The following is a 17176-nucleotide window of genomic DNA, read 5'->3' on the forward strand; positions in this document are numbered from 1 at the left end:
CAATACAGTCCGAAGAGATGATTGGTAACAACTTACAATTTGAAGTTTTGCCAAAAATTTGACCTGACACAATATAATGATATAGATAAGATGAAACAATATATAAAACAATGCTTTGTAAAAATTTGAGAGACTGGAAGTATTAAAAACAGATGGTTCTGGAAAATAAGAATATGATTTTTTTTGTAGTGATAATTGTCAAATTGGGTGTGTTTTTGTCTTACAAGGACACCATATTTCTAAAATAATATGGATTTAATAAATATTTCTGGAATCAGTATTTGAATGCCAGTATTAAGTTGAAAATGATGGCGCTAGATTAAGAAAAACCTGACAAGTGAAGCTTCTTAATACACCATGCTTATATAAATAATCCACATATTTCTTTTGAGTATCGTTTCATTGTTTGGCACAAATAGTTTTTTAAAGCTGATTCATAATTCACAAATATAACACAAGAGCCCTTTATATTGGAGAGTGATGAGTCTTTTAACTGGTGTGAATAAAATATGCTCCAATAAACTTTTTCATTATTCTGAAACATCTGGCCTGTTAGAAGATAACTGAAATGGCGTCAGGGATACTTGCTGTCCACAACTAAGACTACACCCTAGAAAACAAGCAGGGACATCCACCCAACGACGGAGATGTCATTGGGTGTTTTTGGAACAGCCTTTGATATTGTAAAACATTTTCTCATAAAACAACAAGCTTTAATAATGATCGGATCACAAAAATGTGTTTTTTATTATAGATGATGTAAGTGTATGAAATAAGTCTTTGCTTCAAGATTTAGATATTCTTGACACACACACACACACACACACACACACACACACACACACACACACACACACACACACACACACACACACACACACACACACACACACCTCATCATTTGCTGGCTTGTTAGCAACACCGGAGGTGTGGAACAGTGACACTTCATTTGAATCTCAAGAAAATGTTGTTTCCTTGTTAGTCATTGTTTTCTCACTCTATTTCTGACCTTCGGTTGCTGGCTATTCTGGACTGATTTATTTCACTGTCAATCTCCTGTCACTACTGATTTGGGCTGGAAGGTTTCATCTCAGCAGTCTTTGCCCTTGCTCTTTCTTCCGAATGTTAAGATTTACACAACACTCTTACAAAGTTGCTGCCATTTTTGTGACCATGTGGATGTGGACACAACATACACTATCTGCTCAATGTAGCTTTCTTAGTTCATAGTCATGTGTCGACTTAAGTTGCTTGATTATTTAAATTTTTACACAAAATATTACTTTTTAGAGGAATAATTTCACATTATGATGTATCATATTTACCATTAACACATGGATAACTCCTACTTAAACATACCTAAAATGTAACAACACATATTGTATACAAATAAATATATAAAGACAAAGCTGACAAGGACCATCCAATCTGCCATAATCAATGTTTTATTACATTTTTTCAGTTTATTATGTTCTAAGAGAAATGCAATTACAGATAATATTGTGTAGCTTTTGCTGTATATTGTAGTTTAAAATACACAGGACATGATGGCACACTTAAGCACATGTCCTCACTCACCACTGATTTGTTTGTTGTAGATTTCATTACCTCGCATTAGACTGGCCGTGACCTAAAGCTACCCGTCTTCTCCTTGTACTCTGGTGAATGTGGGACAGCGAGGTCACCGTGGTGCAGAGGTACATGGGTCTGGTTCTCACGTGCACCAGGCCACCATGACTGCTCCAATCCTCTTACAACCCCCACTTCTTCCAGCACTCAGGCCAGACTATAAGATCAGCCTGCCGTGCTCAAGTCTTATCCCGAAGATGCAGGAGATCCTCAGTACAGAGTCATGCCAGCAGGTATCAAACACCACCGCCAACCCTCTGCATGTGAACAGTTGGCCGGTCTGCTTTTAAAATGCATTCACTTACACGTCCTCTAAAGGAGAATATTTACAGATATTTTACTGTATGGACTGCTTAAGAAGGAACTAATGACTGTTTAAGAAAATCATGTGCAGGGTAAACCAACCTATTTTTAGCCCCACTGATGGTAATCTACTTCTAATTCAAGTACTTAAGTGCTCATCCAAAGAATTTGTTGTTTGAATTGATAGGCAAGAAACTAGAGCTGAACAGATTAGTTGATAAATAGTCCATTAAAATAATATTATTTGGTTACTATTTTGATAAGAGATTAATTGTTTGAATCATATTTTCAGGAACATTTTGTTGTAGACACTTTTTTTTTTATTGATTAACTGAAAAAGCAACCTGCAAATAAATGAATGATAAAAAATAATCGTAATTTGCAGCCCTAAAAGTAACCAAAGGTATTGCTATCTTTTTGTGAAAGATAAACCTAAGAATAAGGATCCACTGTGTGGCTGCAATACGGCTGAAATGTTTGTCATTTTTGTCCTCAAATACTGGTATCATATCCCCAAAAATAGCCCTGCTAATGTCAAAATGTGAAGGTACTTTAGTCGACGTTTCCTTTTGGTTTATCTATTGAGTATCAGGGTGAAATATGGGAGTCCCTGGCTTTGACGTCACTAACACAACCTATCCAAGGCCGGGCTGCTATTGCAGATTTGATACAGCCTCTTTTTTTTTTTTACTCCTTTTTTCTTGGCGTCCTGTGGAAGAGCGGATGGGAAATTCTGATGTCATCAACCTTGGCACAGCGGGACACAGGAGCATACAGACCCTCAGGGTGCCACGATTGGTGCCCATGTGTTTGTGCCCCGTAGATGGTGAAATAGATGGTGTGGTGCTGCCCGCCTGTGCTGCACCTGCGTCCCAGCATGCTGATTGATCAGTTTGGTCATGTGGAATGTCACCATCTGCTCCCCAGTCCCACTCACCCCTTCTTGTGTGAATGCCAATCACTGGCAGGAAGATAGTTATTTAAGCCATATCAAATCAGGCGCATGACGATGAGCAATATGCCAGCGACACTAAAAAACGTGTGTTGCAGGCGTAGTATGCACAACAACGTATTTTACAGTAAAAGGACAACCACAACTTCAGAGGTGAATATGTTTTCTTTAGAAAATAGAAATAGAATAGAATCAGATGTTATGCCCCTTACTAATATATTCTGCATATTAAATTAAATGTTATAATCGAGGGCTGCTTTGATGGTGTAATTGCTTGCATGTGTTTTTTTTTTAAATTTGTTGGCATGTATAAGTCTCCGTTTCCTTTCTTTTATTTTGAGCCCGGCTCCTTATTTATGACTCCTCCATCCCCTTCGGTTGCTCTTTTTTGGCCTCTTAATGGCCAACAACGTATCAGGGGGCCATCAGTAGTGACATTCTTCATTGTAGAGCGTCATAACCAATGACATTTCAACCATGGGAAAATAAAGATATGCAAATTCAAACTCATTAACATTTGCATTACCTGTTTGAATAATCGCACTCCTGACAAGACTGCAATTAACTAAGATTGATGCAAAGTTCAGGGTTAGGGGACTGTATATATTTGCTTCTTGGATCATTTACCGAAGGGGTGTGTGTGTGTGTGTGTGTGTGTGTGTGTGTGTGTGTGTGTGTGTGTGTGTGTGTGTGTGTGTGTGTGTGTGTGTGTGTGTGTGTGTGTGTGTGTGTGTGTGTGTGTGTGTGTGTGTGTGTGTGTGTGTGTGTGTGTGTGTCAGATAGGAGAACTGATCTCTGTCAGAGGAAAAGGTCATTCAGTAGCCACTGGTGTTCCTGAATCACTAGTATTTGTAGAAGTCCTGAACGTTGTTTTATTCGTTTAAGACACTTGCATTAAGAACATTTCCTCTTAATAACATCTATCCGGACTTCATGAAAAAAATGATCTTAGACACTTTTGAGGTCTCTCTAGGACAAAAACTCTGAGACACTATTACTAGAAGAAGAATAAAATGTCCACAGTTGATTGTTCTGATGAAGACGAAGAGACTGACCTGCTAACCCAGTTAACACTAGCGTGGAGAGTCGGGATTAGACTTTGACTTTAAGGAAGCTGAGTGGACTGCACAGTTCACCTTCAGACTGATTGAAACCAGCAGACAATTGTTAGGTTTTTTTCTGCTCTTAGATCAGTTTGGTTTCCGTTTCTTCCTCCAGCAAACACTGTTTTCCTTATCATGGTCCTGCTGCTTAAATAGTCTTCCTATAATTTAGGCATATACCTTCTTTAATACTCTCAGTGCTCTAAATACAAAAACACTTTTTTTTTTATAAATATACAGTACCAGTCAAAAGTTTGGACACACCTTCTCATTCAACTACTTTGAAGCATCTAAAATATAAAACATATTCTGGTTTCTTGAGCATTTGTTTGTTTACCACATAATTCCATATGTGTTCCTTCATAGTTTGGATGTCTTCAATATTAATCTACAATGTAGAAAAAAATCTAAATCAAAATAAAGAAAAACCATTGAATGAGAAGGTGTGTCCAAACTTTTGACTGGTACTGTAGGTTGAATGAAAGGTTGATTAAAAGTCAAACCCTGGGAAACCACAACACACATTTGGTTAAAGACTTAAACAGAAATAGGTATTCAGGAAGTATTCCACATTCACATAACCCCATGTGGATTCAGTATAAACACCGGAGGGTCATGATAAAGACTGTACTGCTGTCTCAGTGGGAATTATTTGATTGGATTCTGTTGAGGTCTCTCTAGGACAAAAAAGCCTTGCCATGACAGTGTGGCACACTGCAGGTCTGCAGAGCATCACGCCAACTGCGGTGTGTTTTTTTTTCCCCTCTCTGGCGAACCGTATTTATGTAACACACTGAATACAGCACGACATAGAGCGGGTCAGCTCCCTACACTGTTTACACACCCTGACTGTTCAAGTGTTTTATCATAAGCAGTTCAGGCAGTTCACACTAATGAGAGTTTTCTGAAGTCTGAGTGGGTTGTTTGCACATTCAGTAGGTCACGGGCAGTTTTCAGCACCAGGGCAGCAGACAGTGGATTTAATCTCACACAGGAAGTATTACTGTTTAAGTGTTTTACATGAACAGCATCAACATCACCCAGACAAACTAGCGTATAAATAACTTTTAATCCAGCCGCTGGAGGAGCTCAGCACGCCACACGTGCCTACAAACTAAAGATCTGGATCTATTCGTGCATGTAGGTCAGACGGGTGTGTTAGCTTCTGTTTTTCTGGAAACCTCTACCTGTTAAACAGGAGATAATCTTCATGGCTTCATCACTGCTTACAGGGATTTCTGAACTTGCTTACATATGATTCTACACCAACACAGACGTCATAGGAGAAGGATGACAGCTGAACAACACATGCACAAACTGCTGATGGCAGTTTTTTCCCCCCCTCTTCTTCTCCTCTGGTGTGGTCAAGGTGTTTGATCATGAGTGGGTGGGGGAATTCCCTTATTATAACAAGGTATTTTCATTGTGCCATTTTGCACAAACAGATTCCTTAGTAGTCAACAGACACTAATCACTTAAAACTACAATCTGACTATATTCACTTTTTTCTTTGATAAAATAAAATAAAATAAAAACACTGCTTCTAATATTGTGGAACAGGCTTGTAGTACAGTAACAGCATCAAACCATTGGCCACCCCTCTCTGCTGCCTGCAATGGTCCAGCCCTTATTTGCATAAGTTGTCTGCGGGTAGCTGCGTGACCAGCAGGGGTAGGTTAGGGGAATGAGTGCATGTGGACTACATACACATGAGTAAAGACACGGACAGAAGAGCTGCTCGTGGACTGTATTGAGAGCCTTGCCCTGAACCAGACGGAGTTATGTACTGTGCCCATCCTGTCTCTGGAACAGGAAACAACTCAATGATGTACTGCTACAACATGAAACCGGTGAGTTTGTTTCTATTTCATTATTTCAGAGGATGCATGACACATGTCAGTGTGGTGATGCTGTCTTGTTGCGCTCTCTAATTGTCTTCTCAGATGTTCTGCTTGTTTGTTGACTTGAATAATGAAAGACAGTTTTTTTTTTTAATCTTTATTTGTTAATTGTGTTTGAAGAGAATTTTTTTTTTTAACTAACATCCAACATGTTATAACTTAACATTTTCTAATTTTGCACATACATCTTTTAATGAGGCCATTCAGATTTGGTGGGGATGTTTAATACTCTGCACAGAACATGTGTTGGGATAAAAGGTTGTTTCATCTGTCTGGTTTGCATGTGTGTGTGTGTGTGTGTGTGTGTGTGTGTGTGTGTGTGTGTGTGTGTGTGTGTGTGTGTGTGTGTGTGTGTGTGTGTGTGTATACATCTTTCTCTGTGTGAGAGATTGAGTGGGAGAGTTTTTATGATTTGGAGAGGTCACGTCTATGATTTGTGCTGAATGTGTCATTGACACTTCCTTAAGTAGTTGTGCACATTGTATGAAGCTTATTCTTGTTTAAAGTTCAGTGGTTGAAACTTGCCAGAGTTGCTGCAGGACAAGAGTTTGTGTCACATTATAAGGTAAAAATCTCTAGGCTGCCAATTGGTCACTTTTTTTTGTTTGATTCCATTTAACAGCCTTTAATCCACATAAGAATGCCATTTCATGACAGTAAAAATAATGATTAGTCACAAAATCACATTACTTGAAGCACGCACAGCGACTAAAATAATCATTCAGAAACACCTCTGTCACTTGTGGTTTTAACAAACTGTTAAAATGCACCGGTGAGACTCGTGCTTCCTGTTCTCTAAGCACCGTGCAGTCAAGCCTGGCAGCAGAAAACATCTTGACATGAAGCAGATTGCTGCTATTTCTATTTGATTTAACCCCGCTATGTTGGAGCAGTGCAGTCCCTCCACCGCTGCTGCCATTATCAAAGGCAGCTTTGATCTCTGTGAGACTAACCATATCCAGACATCGTGGATCACAGAGGCAGAAAATTGGTTGCATGTGGCTGGAGTTGGCCATGGTGGAGCACAGCATAGGCCCTGAATAGCAAGTTGATATTTCACTCATCTAGCATGGTAATGCTGTGTGTATTTACAATGGGAAACCAGTGTAGCCGTTTGTTACATATATTACATATTTCTGGATTAAAAGAACTTTGGAGATGCACATTGTCCATTGAACATTGTCAAAAGGGACTCATTCAAAATGATTACTTCAAGCAAATATGAAGGTTTTATAGTATTTCAATCCTCTATTAATTGTGTTTTTTATTTGTTGAAAAATGTCCCTTATCATTTGTGATGCAGTGATTGATGGTTCCTAAATCAATGCTATGTTAAAGGAGGATGCCATGGTGACGGCCCCTTCTCCAGCGGGGGCCAGAGAGGGCGTGCTGGGGTGGGGGTGTGACCATTATTAACGGGTCGCCTGCTATGCTGATGGTAAGGAGGACAATTGGCTTTATCCTCCGCCATATGCTGCCCATGGCGGCTCAGACGGGGCCAGTGTCGGCAGGGGCTCCTCTGTTTGGCCTAGCCCACAATCACCATGGGACTCATGCCAGCCAGGGTCACGGCTGTGTGTGTGTGTGTGTGTGTGTGTGTGTGTGTGTGTGTGTGTGTGTGTGTGTGTGTGTGTGTGTGTGTGTGTGTGTGTGTGTGTGTGTGTGTGTGTGTGTGTGTGTGTGTGTGTGTGTGTGTGTGTGTGTGTGTGCGTGTGTGTGTGTGTGTGTGTGTGTGCTTGCACAAGCATACTCAAGAGAGTCTTTAATAGCCTGCTTTACAGAACTTGTCGTCCGGGTAACTGACACCCCATTGATGCTGTGCAGGGAGGTTTATTTTCATTTCCTGGGGCACATCAAAGCAATCGAGGGAGGTGCAGGTGCAGTCCAGACCTCTTGGTGTGTTTGAGTGAGTGAGCATGTGTGTGGGTTTTGTGTGCATATGTGCGGCTTCTAGCCTGGTGCTTTACAATTAAAAACCAAAGGTATCTTTAGGTTAATTTTTAGATCCATATGCTGTTTACAATATTTTGTTTCCTCCAGAAGGGGATCATGAGGGAGACACTCAGTTCTCCGTTCGGTTTGGTTCTGAGGACAAAGTGTGAGAAGGCCTGTAATTCAATTTAAATTTGGGAGTGAATTGTATCTCAGTCTTCTGAAGCCAGCCGAACCTGATCATGATTAGGGCAGGGATTTCTCATGGTGAATGGTTCCTAAATCCGGATGAGGAGGTGCATGGATCTGCAGCTTATGGATTATCGCAATAGCTCTAAGTGTGTGTGCATCAGCTCTCTGCTTTGTTTTTTATAATACTGTTGCTTCAGCTCACACTCACTGTATTCACACATTCGTGGCAGTAAGATTGGTTTTGAGTGTTCCAGACAAATGGAAAATAATTGTTTGTGTACATTATGTCATGGTTCAAAGTCAACAAAGCCTAAAATAATCTCTTCTCTTTAGGTTTACGGGCAGTCTCCCACTAATGACGACATCAACCAGAACTCATCTTCATATCCGTCCACCAAGGCCCACAGCAATGTGTTCGCAAGCACCTTCTTTGGTGAGCTCAAAAAATCCTAAATATTACAAAATATTCACACAAAGAGCTATTTGATGAATAATCATCAGTTATATGTATGTATGTATAATGACTCAGTGGGTAAATAATATAACAGTTAGAAGTGTGTGATAAGTTCAGAATACATCACTTTAGTGATGACAGCCTTTCAAACCAGGAAAAGACCACACTTATGTATAGTATTGATACATGGCCCAGACTCAGTGGCATTTAAGGACATATTCATTTAAGGACGTACTAGTACTACGAGTTTTCAAGGATACAAAAACAGCCAGTAAGTTCACGTATTTGGTCAAAAACTAAAGTGATACAGTTTTGCGTGATGATGGCGCTACATAAAAGGTCAGAGGAACAACCAAGTGAAATTCATCCTTAGGGGGACATGGATGTTTGTACCAAATTTCATTGACATCCATCCAATAACTTTCAATCACAATTGTCAACATCATGGTGGCGCTAGAGGGAAAGTCTGAGGATCCCCAAAGTCAGCTGGATCGATCCTCTGGAAACCATGAATTTCTTTACAACTATCATGCGCCGACAAAAGATTGTCACATCAGATATATAAATGAACATTGTCCAGCCATTGACTGACAGATAGGGCTTCATTGTTTCCAAAGAGCTTTATGACTTGACTGGCTGTTTGAGATGCTATTCCAGTGCAGGCTATAACATATTGTTACCTATTTTAGAGGGGATGAGCAATTCGCCTGACATCTGGAACGCTGTAAATGGGCTGAACCAGCAGGGCTATGAAGGTGCACTGGGAGCAGCCACAGCCCACCAAACACAGCCTGGCAGCTACAGCAGCCTGCAGCCAACACAACACAGTCACCTGGTGAGATTTACCTCCAGGACCTTGGATGTTGACAGCACAGCGCCTTTTCACCCCCGCCGATAATAATAATGTGTGTCTGCTTACTGTTCAGGACTACTCTCCACAGTCAGTGATGGCTGCCGACATGAACAGGGGTCTCCCACCAATGTCCACTTTTCACCGCAACAATACAGCATCACGCACTCCGTCAGGCAACACCTCAGAGAACTCAACAGGTGAGGAAATGGAGAAAATAATCTTCAACATGTATTTCAACTCAGGTTTGTCTGCTCTCTTTTGAGATAATTTACAATGGGTGTTTTTCCTTCAGTCTCAGGGAACAAGGGACATGTGTCAGGAGGGTCACAGACAGGCGATACCTTGGGCAAAGCTCTGGCCTCTGTAAGTATGCACCACCTCAATCCCATTAGAACGGCTCATCTATGCCGTGTTATGTTCAAACAGTACAGAGCAGAGCATCAAACCAAGCCCTGAGAGCCCCAGCGGCATAATGCAAAAGGGAAAATAGTGGTTTGTCCCTGCCTGTAACAGACCAGTGCATATTAAGGAAGGCTCCTGCTGCTGGACTTTTTATTAGCTGCTGACTAGTAAAATGGGCAGAATTGATGAGTTTAGTTTGTGTTACGAGCCTGCTCCAAAGGCTGTGGCAGCAGCTGTAAAACCTCACGCAGAAATGACAAGTTGTGCTTTCAAAATGATCCATGCCCTCCTCCCCCCTCCTTCTCTCTCTCTCTCCCCGTCTGCTGCCAGATTTATTCCCCCGATCACACCAGCAGCAGCTTCCCCTCCAGCTCGTCTACACCGGTGAGGTCTCCGTCCCCGCTGCAGAACGCAGCTGAACCTGCAGGTAAACTGGAGTTACACACACACTGCTATAGCTGCAGCCCAGAGTGAAATATTTTATATTCTGTGTTTTTTAACCCCTATATGGTCTAATATGGTTGTTTTCTTCTTCTCAGGTACAAACATGTGGCCTCGGGGTTCAGTTCAGGCACCAGTGTCACCACACTATGAGTCTTCACTTATATCATTGGTAAAGATTACATTTTATATATATATATATATAAAATACCTAAAATATTTATATTGAATATAAGCATATTAAAACCAATAATTAAGAGTATAACGCATAAATGCATTAGAATGTTCCCATAACTGGAGAATTCCGACCATTTTGAAAATACCAATATAACAAAAATAAATACATCAACTATAACAATTATAATAATAATAATAAAAATGGTATTTGCTTAATAAACCAGTCAATTGCTTGAGAATACCATTCACAAAGAGAATTGCATCCAGAGGAGACTGCAAATGGCTACAAATGAAGGCAAACTGAGAACAGCAGCCTTACACATATAGTTTGGCAAGGGGTCGACAAAAGACCAGGAAGTCACTGCACCTGGGCAAGAAATAGAGCCAGGCCAGCTGTTTCCAGTCTTAATGCTAAGTTGAGCTAACCTGCTGCTGTAGCTTCATATGTAATGCACAGATACAATATCAATTTGGTCAGATAGCCCTCGGCAAGAATGTTAATAGCGCTAGCTCCCGAAATATTTACGTTTCTACCATTCCAATTAAAACAAACCTGTCTTTGTTACTTTTTGACTTACTTGACAATTTTTTTCACAACAAACACAAAAAACAACAATTTTTTTTTTTAAATAATTAATTTAGAGCTGAAATTTGGTAAAACAAAAAGGATATAAACTGTGTCCTAATTGGCAATTACCATAAATAACTTTTTGTGCCTTGTCGTTTGCAGTCTCAGGTGGAGGACCGCCTGGACAGACTGGACGACGTGATCCACGTCCTGAGGAACCACGCTGTGGGCCCCACGGCCGTCCTGCCCACCGACATCCACGGCCTGCTGAACCAGAACCTCCACGGCCACCTGGGACCGGCCAGCACTCTGCCGCTCACCTGCCACACTTCAGCCATGGTAAACAACCATTTCTTTCAAGTATTTAATTAAGTGCAGGGCTGCGTGTATGGGAACTCCATATTGTGTGTGTGTGTGTGTACAGCATGCGTGTGTGTGCTGGTGTTCAGTTACAGGAATTTTCCACCCTCTATGTCTGCATGTTTTCCTCGTGTTAAGGTTGTTGTCCTTGAAATAGGAAACTGAGCACAATGGCAGAGCGCTGTGACGCGTTGCCCTTGTGTGGAGAACATACAGTATGTGCGGACTCTAATTCCACTGTGGGGTGATTCCCATTCCAGCATGTTTTCAGCAGACCAGGGGATTTTTGCCCAGCTGGAGGGGGAGTGCATGCAGTGGAATGGGGTTTTTAAGTCTAATCCTTTTGGGGGAGGGGGGTATTAAATTCTCTTACTTTTTTTTTTTTTTTTTTTTTTTACAAATGATGAGAAGTGAATCATCATTCCTGAAGAGAATTAGTGATATGTGTAGGGAGTATGGAGTAGTTTTAAGGGAAGGATTAAGATTGTCTGAGATTAAATTAATTCTGTAGAGCGGGAGATCTAAACGAGGAGGCAGATGTCGGTTTTGTGACTTATTTGTCATGGGTTGGATCTTAAAAGTTGTATAGGCCTACTGTATGTGACTGATTCAGGCTTGCTGTCTCATGAACACATGAATATTTCCCTTATCTCATCCTTTTCTTTGTTTTTCATAAAGGTTGAAGCTGTCAATATGAACAACAACCACTCAGCCTTCCAGAGTCGCACACAAAACGGCCACCCGTACCAGGCCAGACCGAGGACCACGCTTCAGCCCATGCAGAGTGGAGGTAGAGAGGCTGCTGCATATTTCACCTCCTATATCTGAACTTTTGAACCTTTGAGCCATAAAGACTTAAGAGATCTCACAGCTTTAATATATATATATATATATATATATATATAATATATATATATTTAAAATTTTATGTGATCTCCCACAGGAGGTCTGGGAGTTCAGAATAATCTGGAGCTGAAGATGGAAAGCAGGGAAAGGGAAGAGATGATGCACACCAGTCACAGCTCTGACAGCCAGAGATCAGATGAGGAGAGTGACCTCAAAACACAAGGAGAACACAGCGGAAGTAACAGGTAAACAGTCACACTTTCCTGCTAAGTATATATATATATATATATATATATATATATAAAATATATATATATATAAAAAGAATTCACACGGTCAGAAAAAACAGTTGGAAAATGCTTGAAAAAGTGTGATGTGCATGATTAATAACCTGCAATGTAAAAAAATGAATTGAGAAAGATGTATTTTCTGACAGTAAAGTAGTACTGCAGATTTCAAGAAGCCAAGAATTAGAGTCTTCTCCTTTCACCAATTTAAATCGCTGTCAGACTCCCTGATGTGAAGGGCAGCTGTGTCCAGGCGAGCCTCTTTAGCTCTGCCTCATCTTTCTTCTTCATGTTGCAGTGAATTAAATGAGGGAAAAAAATAGGAGCTGCCAGGAAATGGCAAAGACATCAATGTTAGGAAGATGTATTTTTGGTAGTGGGGTCATTTTTATTGTATCCTACCACTGTCCATGGTCGCCATCAAGACTAAAATACGAAACAGGCTGGGTTACAGCGCTAAGTTAGTTCCATTATTTGTAACATAGGCTGCAACTTTGATTATTTTCTTTCAATTATTTATTTAGACCATTAAATAGAGAAAATAAATGCTTACAAGCTCTTAGAGTTCAGAAGGGATATCAACACATTGCTTGTTTTGTCAAACAGTCCGAAACCTGATTCTTTTTTTACATTGCAAATATATTAAAACTGAAAAAAGGCAGCAAATCCTTGCAATTAGAAAATGGATTGTGTTTTAAAATAGTTGCCCATTGATATTGATTTTTTTCAGCTCTATTTTTGTCATCAGATTGTTGTGACTTGAGAATGGCATTTTATAGATTTTAAATTAGCCAGTGATTTAAAACCAGATTGAACATCTTGAGAACCTCAAAGATTAATTTGAGTGTTCGTTCTGGCTTCTCCAGTTTCAGAGATCACTTCAGGACATCAGCTCTCATGCCTGAGCAAATCTTTTATTTTTATTTATATCTATAATCTAGTTGAGGGAAATCAATGTTGACATATGGGGACAATCCTCCAGCAACAATTCCTCTACTGGACGTTTGTCTTTGTTTTGGCTTCTTATTAAAATTGAATGAGACAATGATTGATAATAAAAAAACATTTTTAAAATGTGAGTGCATCTCTGGATCATCAGTGGTTATGGACTGAGAAAGGATCATCTTAAAAAAAAAAATTCTCAAAAAATTTAAAACTTTATAAATTAATTATTCGCCTGATCACATGAGCTTGTCAATAAATATAATCCCTTTTATAAGAACAAACGAGGACAACAGATTAATTTAGGAGATTCAATAACACAGTGTCAGCTCGGTGACCAGCAGAGGGCAGAGAGATCCACAGTATAACTCTACTCTCGTGTGTGATCCACTGAAGCTCTTAGATCCACTTAAGCTTGAATATCAGTTTCAAAAACATAAATGTTTAAAAGAACAGTAGAATAATGAGCATCCTTACCAGCGTCTTCTCATACACGTCTCATTGATGTTGTAGTATCCACGAGGACGGGGATGAAGATCTGAGTCCGGAGCAGAAGGCCGAGCGTGAGCGCGACAGGAGGATGGCCAACAACGCCCGTGAACGTCTGCGTGTGCGGGACATCAACGAGGCCTTCAAGGAGCTCGGTCACATGTGTCAGCTGCACCTGAAGAGCGAGAAGCCGCAGACCAAGCTTCTGGTTCTGCACCAGGCCGTGTCGGTGATCCTCAGCCTTGAGCAACAAGTCAGAGGTCAGTGTTTCCTTGTGATGAGGCCTTGTGTCTCTGTAAAGTCAAATGAGTTAAGGAGAGAGTGATGATAAGATAGGAACCTACATCTAGTGGTTAGGAGTCGCAGATTAACCAGCTGGTTACAGACTTTAAAAATGTTTTAGCTGCAGTTTATCCAGGGAGATGTTTTACTACTTGGGGGCAATTAAGTTGTCTTTTTATACAGTAAGCAGACATTGGGCATTATTATAATTTATTTTCGATTTCTGATTAAGCTTATCTTCCTGGGAGACAATTTTTCTTCCTGGGAGACAATTTTTCAAGACTAAGAATGCCTAAAAATCTGCACATGATTTGGGAAAAACATGATAGATGCCAAGGGAAACATATAATCCTGTGGAGCCTCCCATTTTGTCATTTATCATTCTGAAACCACAATCCAACAAATAGCTTATTGAATAATAGTGACTTATTTTCAATCCTGCCAACTAAATAGAGACAGAAAATGTCTGAGGTTATTATTTTTAAGTTGCATAACAAACATTGGTAAAGGAATTTAGTGTTAACAGCATTACTACTCTTGAAACCTTTCGTAATATGCTGGAGTCGAGTTCACAGAATTCATTTTCACTCTCTGCTTAGCTCTGTTTTGGTGCCTACCAACTCTTGAGCAAAATATCTTTTGCAGCCTAATGCTCAACTATGTTCACCAGCTAATCGCTTACTTTATTGGTTTTGGGTCCTGGGCAGGTAGTGTACAGTGGATTTTCAACAAATGGCCAAAACAAACACTGATGAGAGCTGAGAGAGTGAACTAAAACATTACAGTTGCAAGATCAAAAACAAAGAGCTAAAATATGCTAAAACGCTCCACTTGAGCGGAGAAGCACAACAGTGAAAATTCTCACTAATAGAGATATTTTACAATACATGAAGTCATATTGATCAATACAAATATTGATTAGAGCAGGTTTAAAGCCACCATGACAGCAGTATGTCACAACACTAATGGGTGATACACAGAGCTATAATTACTTCATCGAGGTAGTTTCCAAAAGTTTCCCCAGAGCTATAATTCCTGATTTTGAAGTATACAGATGTATGGAAATGAATAATATCCACATACTACCACCTATCTTCAGCTTCTTTTTTAAATTTAGTGAAACGCTAACTCATTGTGTGTTGAATCCCACAGAGAGGAACCTGAACCCGAAGGCAGCGTGTCTGCGGAGGAGGGAGGAGGAGAAGGCGTCTGCAGTCATGAACGACCCACAGTCCATTCATCTGGCTTACCATCCCAGTGTGACAGACGCATCAAACCCCATGGGCCACCTCTGATCATCTGATAATACCGGCATCAAATCCAGCATAAAGTACATATCAACTTACACAGTTACACTTTTATACATCTGTGATAAACTTTATTCGTTTCCAAAATGAGTTATGCGTGATATATGATTTTAATATTGTGGTTGAACAAATGTTAACGCAACCAAACCACATTTGGAAATAGCCCAACATTAATAATGTTTATATAGAAGTTCTAATTTTGTCATTATCTCTGTGTCTCAGATGAGTGAAGAGCATACCAGGAAACATCCAGCTGTTTTGGAGGTCCAGCATTTCTCCGGGCTTCGGAGGACGACCTCTCCGTTGAACAATCAGTCTAACTTTGTGCCTAAACTTTACTTGTAACAGACAAATGCATTGTAAGCTGCAGATGTTTTGTACATATTTTGTATATTTATTGATTATCTGTCTGTTTTGAATATATCTGAAAGGATGAAACCCAAAAGGGACTCGGGGTCATCTGCAGTTTTTAATTTTTTGGCAGAGCCAGATAACTTTTGGACTTTTACAGTGTATCATTATTTACCACGTACTCTCGTGATTTTCACCGAGCTCAGAGGAACAACATTCACACATCTGTGTGTTCAGACAACGGATTTCATTTGTCCTGTGGTGTGTGGGTGTGTGTGTGTGTGTGTGAGCTGTTGTGTGCGACCGTTTGTGTGAGTATTGCAGGAGTTTGACCATTCTGTGAATGAACAGATCTCCGAGAATGATCTTGTAACACGTGGGCTTCATCTGTTTTCTGTAAATTTGTTACAAATTTGTGTTAAAGCATTGTTAACAGGATTATACTTAATGATACCCTGGTGGACAGAATCCCTCCTCTTCTCAGTGTAATTATTGCTCTTCGGACATAGTCCAAGCTCTTTGCATGTTTGAGTTTTTAATAGAACATTACATTTTTTCTAAGTTATGTAACTTATCTTTTATACAAATATTGTGAATTTCATAATGTCTCTATTTACTTTTACACAGAAAAAACATTTTTGTGCAGTTTTACTAGATGTAGCCACATGTCATGCTCTGAGCAATACAGTATTACAGAATAATTGATGTCTTGTTTGCTTATCACTCTGCTGAACAAATAATAAATAATAATCATAAATAATCTGTAATACTCCTATCATAACATGTACAGTATGTGTACAGTTTGAAGTAGCCTTCAGGCATGTGTCGAAATGATAATGTAGCAATAAATGTCTTTTTTGAAATAGTTTGAGTCTGTTCTATAATGTTTTATAGATGTGTCCATCACACATGCACACACACACCTACAGTACGAACAGTAGTGTTTAGGAACAAGTAATCAAACCTTAATTTAGGCGTTATACTTATGCAACAAACAACTCCATTACAAGTGCATTCAGACTATTCCAAGTTCGAAAAGTTATCAATGTAATAAATGGGAAGAGACAAAGTTCTAAAAGTTGGTAGTTGTTGGTAGTTATCAATCACAAAAACAGAAAATGACACAGTAGTGTTATCACAATTAGTAACGCCTGAGGAAGTCGATGTTAAAGAACAAACATTAGACGCCGCTACATGTAAGAGGGATATTTAACTTTTTGCTCCACTACCTTTATTTGACCATTTGATTATAATTACTTCACTCTACACATAATACAAAATATAATTGACAAATAAATGATGAAAGATAAGATTTGAATAATCCCTTGGTGAAATTCACAAGCTACCCAGAAGTATAGTTAAAAAGTAACCCTACCAGCTTCAACATTAAAGCCATAAATGAATC

The 17176-nt window shown here is 39.7% G+C and overlaps 1 protein-coding gene across 2 annotated transcripts; it reads left to right on the forward strand.

Annotated features, from left to right (window-relative positions):
• The first annotated feature begins 5674 nt into the window (after nt 1-5674).
• Nucleotides 5675-16608, forward strand: LOC129108426 (transcription factor 12-like). Of its 2 annotated transcripts, none has more exons than XM_054620235.1 (13): nt 5675-5837; nt 8346-8445; nt 9156-9301; nt 9393-9516; nt 9612-9682; nt 10052-10148; nt 10261-10334; nt 11070-11246; nt 11946-12057; nt 12211-12358; nt 13856-14091; nt 15266-15443; nt 15643-16608. In XM_054620235.1, the coding sequence occupies exons 1-12, from the start codon at nt 5769-5771 to the stop codon at nt 15406-15408; spliced, it is 1497 nt and encodes a 498-aa protein (XP_054476210.1). In that variant the 5' UTR covers nt 5675-5768; the 3' UTR covers nt 15409-15443; nt 15643-16608. The 2 variants fall into 2 exon arrangements, with proteins under 2 accessions (XP_054476210.1, XP_054476211.1); XM_054620236.1 differs by having other exon boundaries at nt 12214-12358.
• Nucleotides 16609-17176: the final 568 nt, after the last annotated feature.

This window comes from Anoplopoma fimbria, chromosome 19, assembly GCF_027596085.1.
Source record: "Anoplopoma fimbria isolate UVic2021 breed Golden Eagle Sablefish chromosome 19, Afim_UVic_2022, whole genome shotgun sequence".
Classification (NCBI taxonomy): domain Eukaryota; kingdom Metazoa; phylum Chordata; class Actinopteri; order Perciformes; family Anoplopomatidae; genus Anoplopoma; species Anoplopoma fimbria.

Excerpts from the sequence above, each read along its gene's own strand:
- LOC129108426 (XM_054620235.1), top strand. The coding sequence starts at position 5,769 with ATGTACTGTGCCCATCCTGTCTCTGGAACAGGAAACAACTCAATGATG. Across the intron at positions 10,335-11,069 it reads AGTCTTCACTTATATCATTG|TCTCAGGTGGAGGACCGCCT; the intron begins GTAAAGATTACA and ends TGTCGTTTGCAG. Across the intron at positions 12,058-12,210 it reads TCAGCCCATGCAGAGTGGAG|GAGGTCTGGGAGTTCAGAAT; the intron begins GTAGAGAGGCTG and ends GATCTCCCACAG.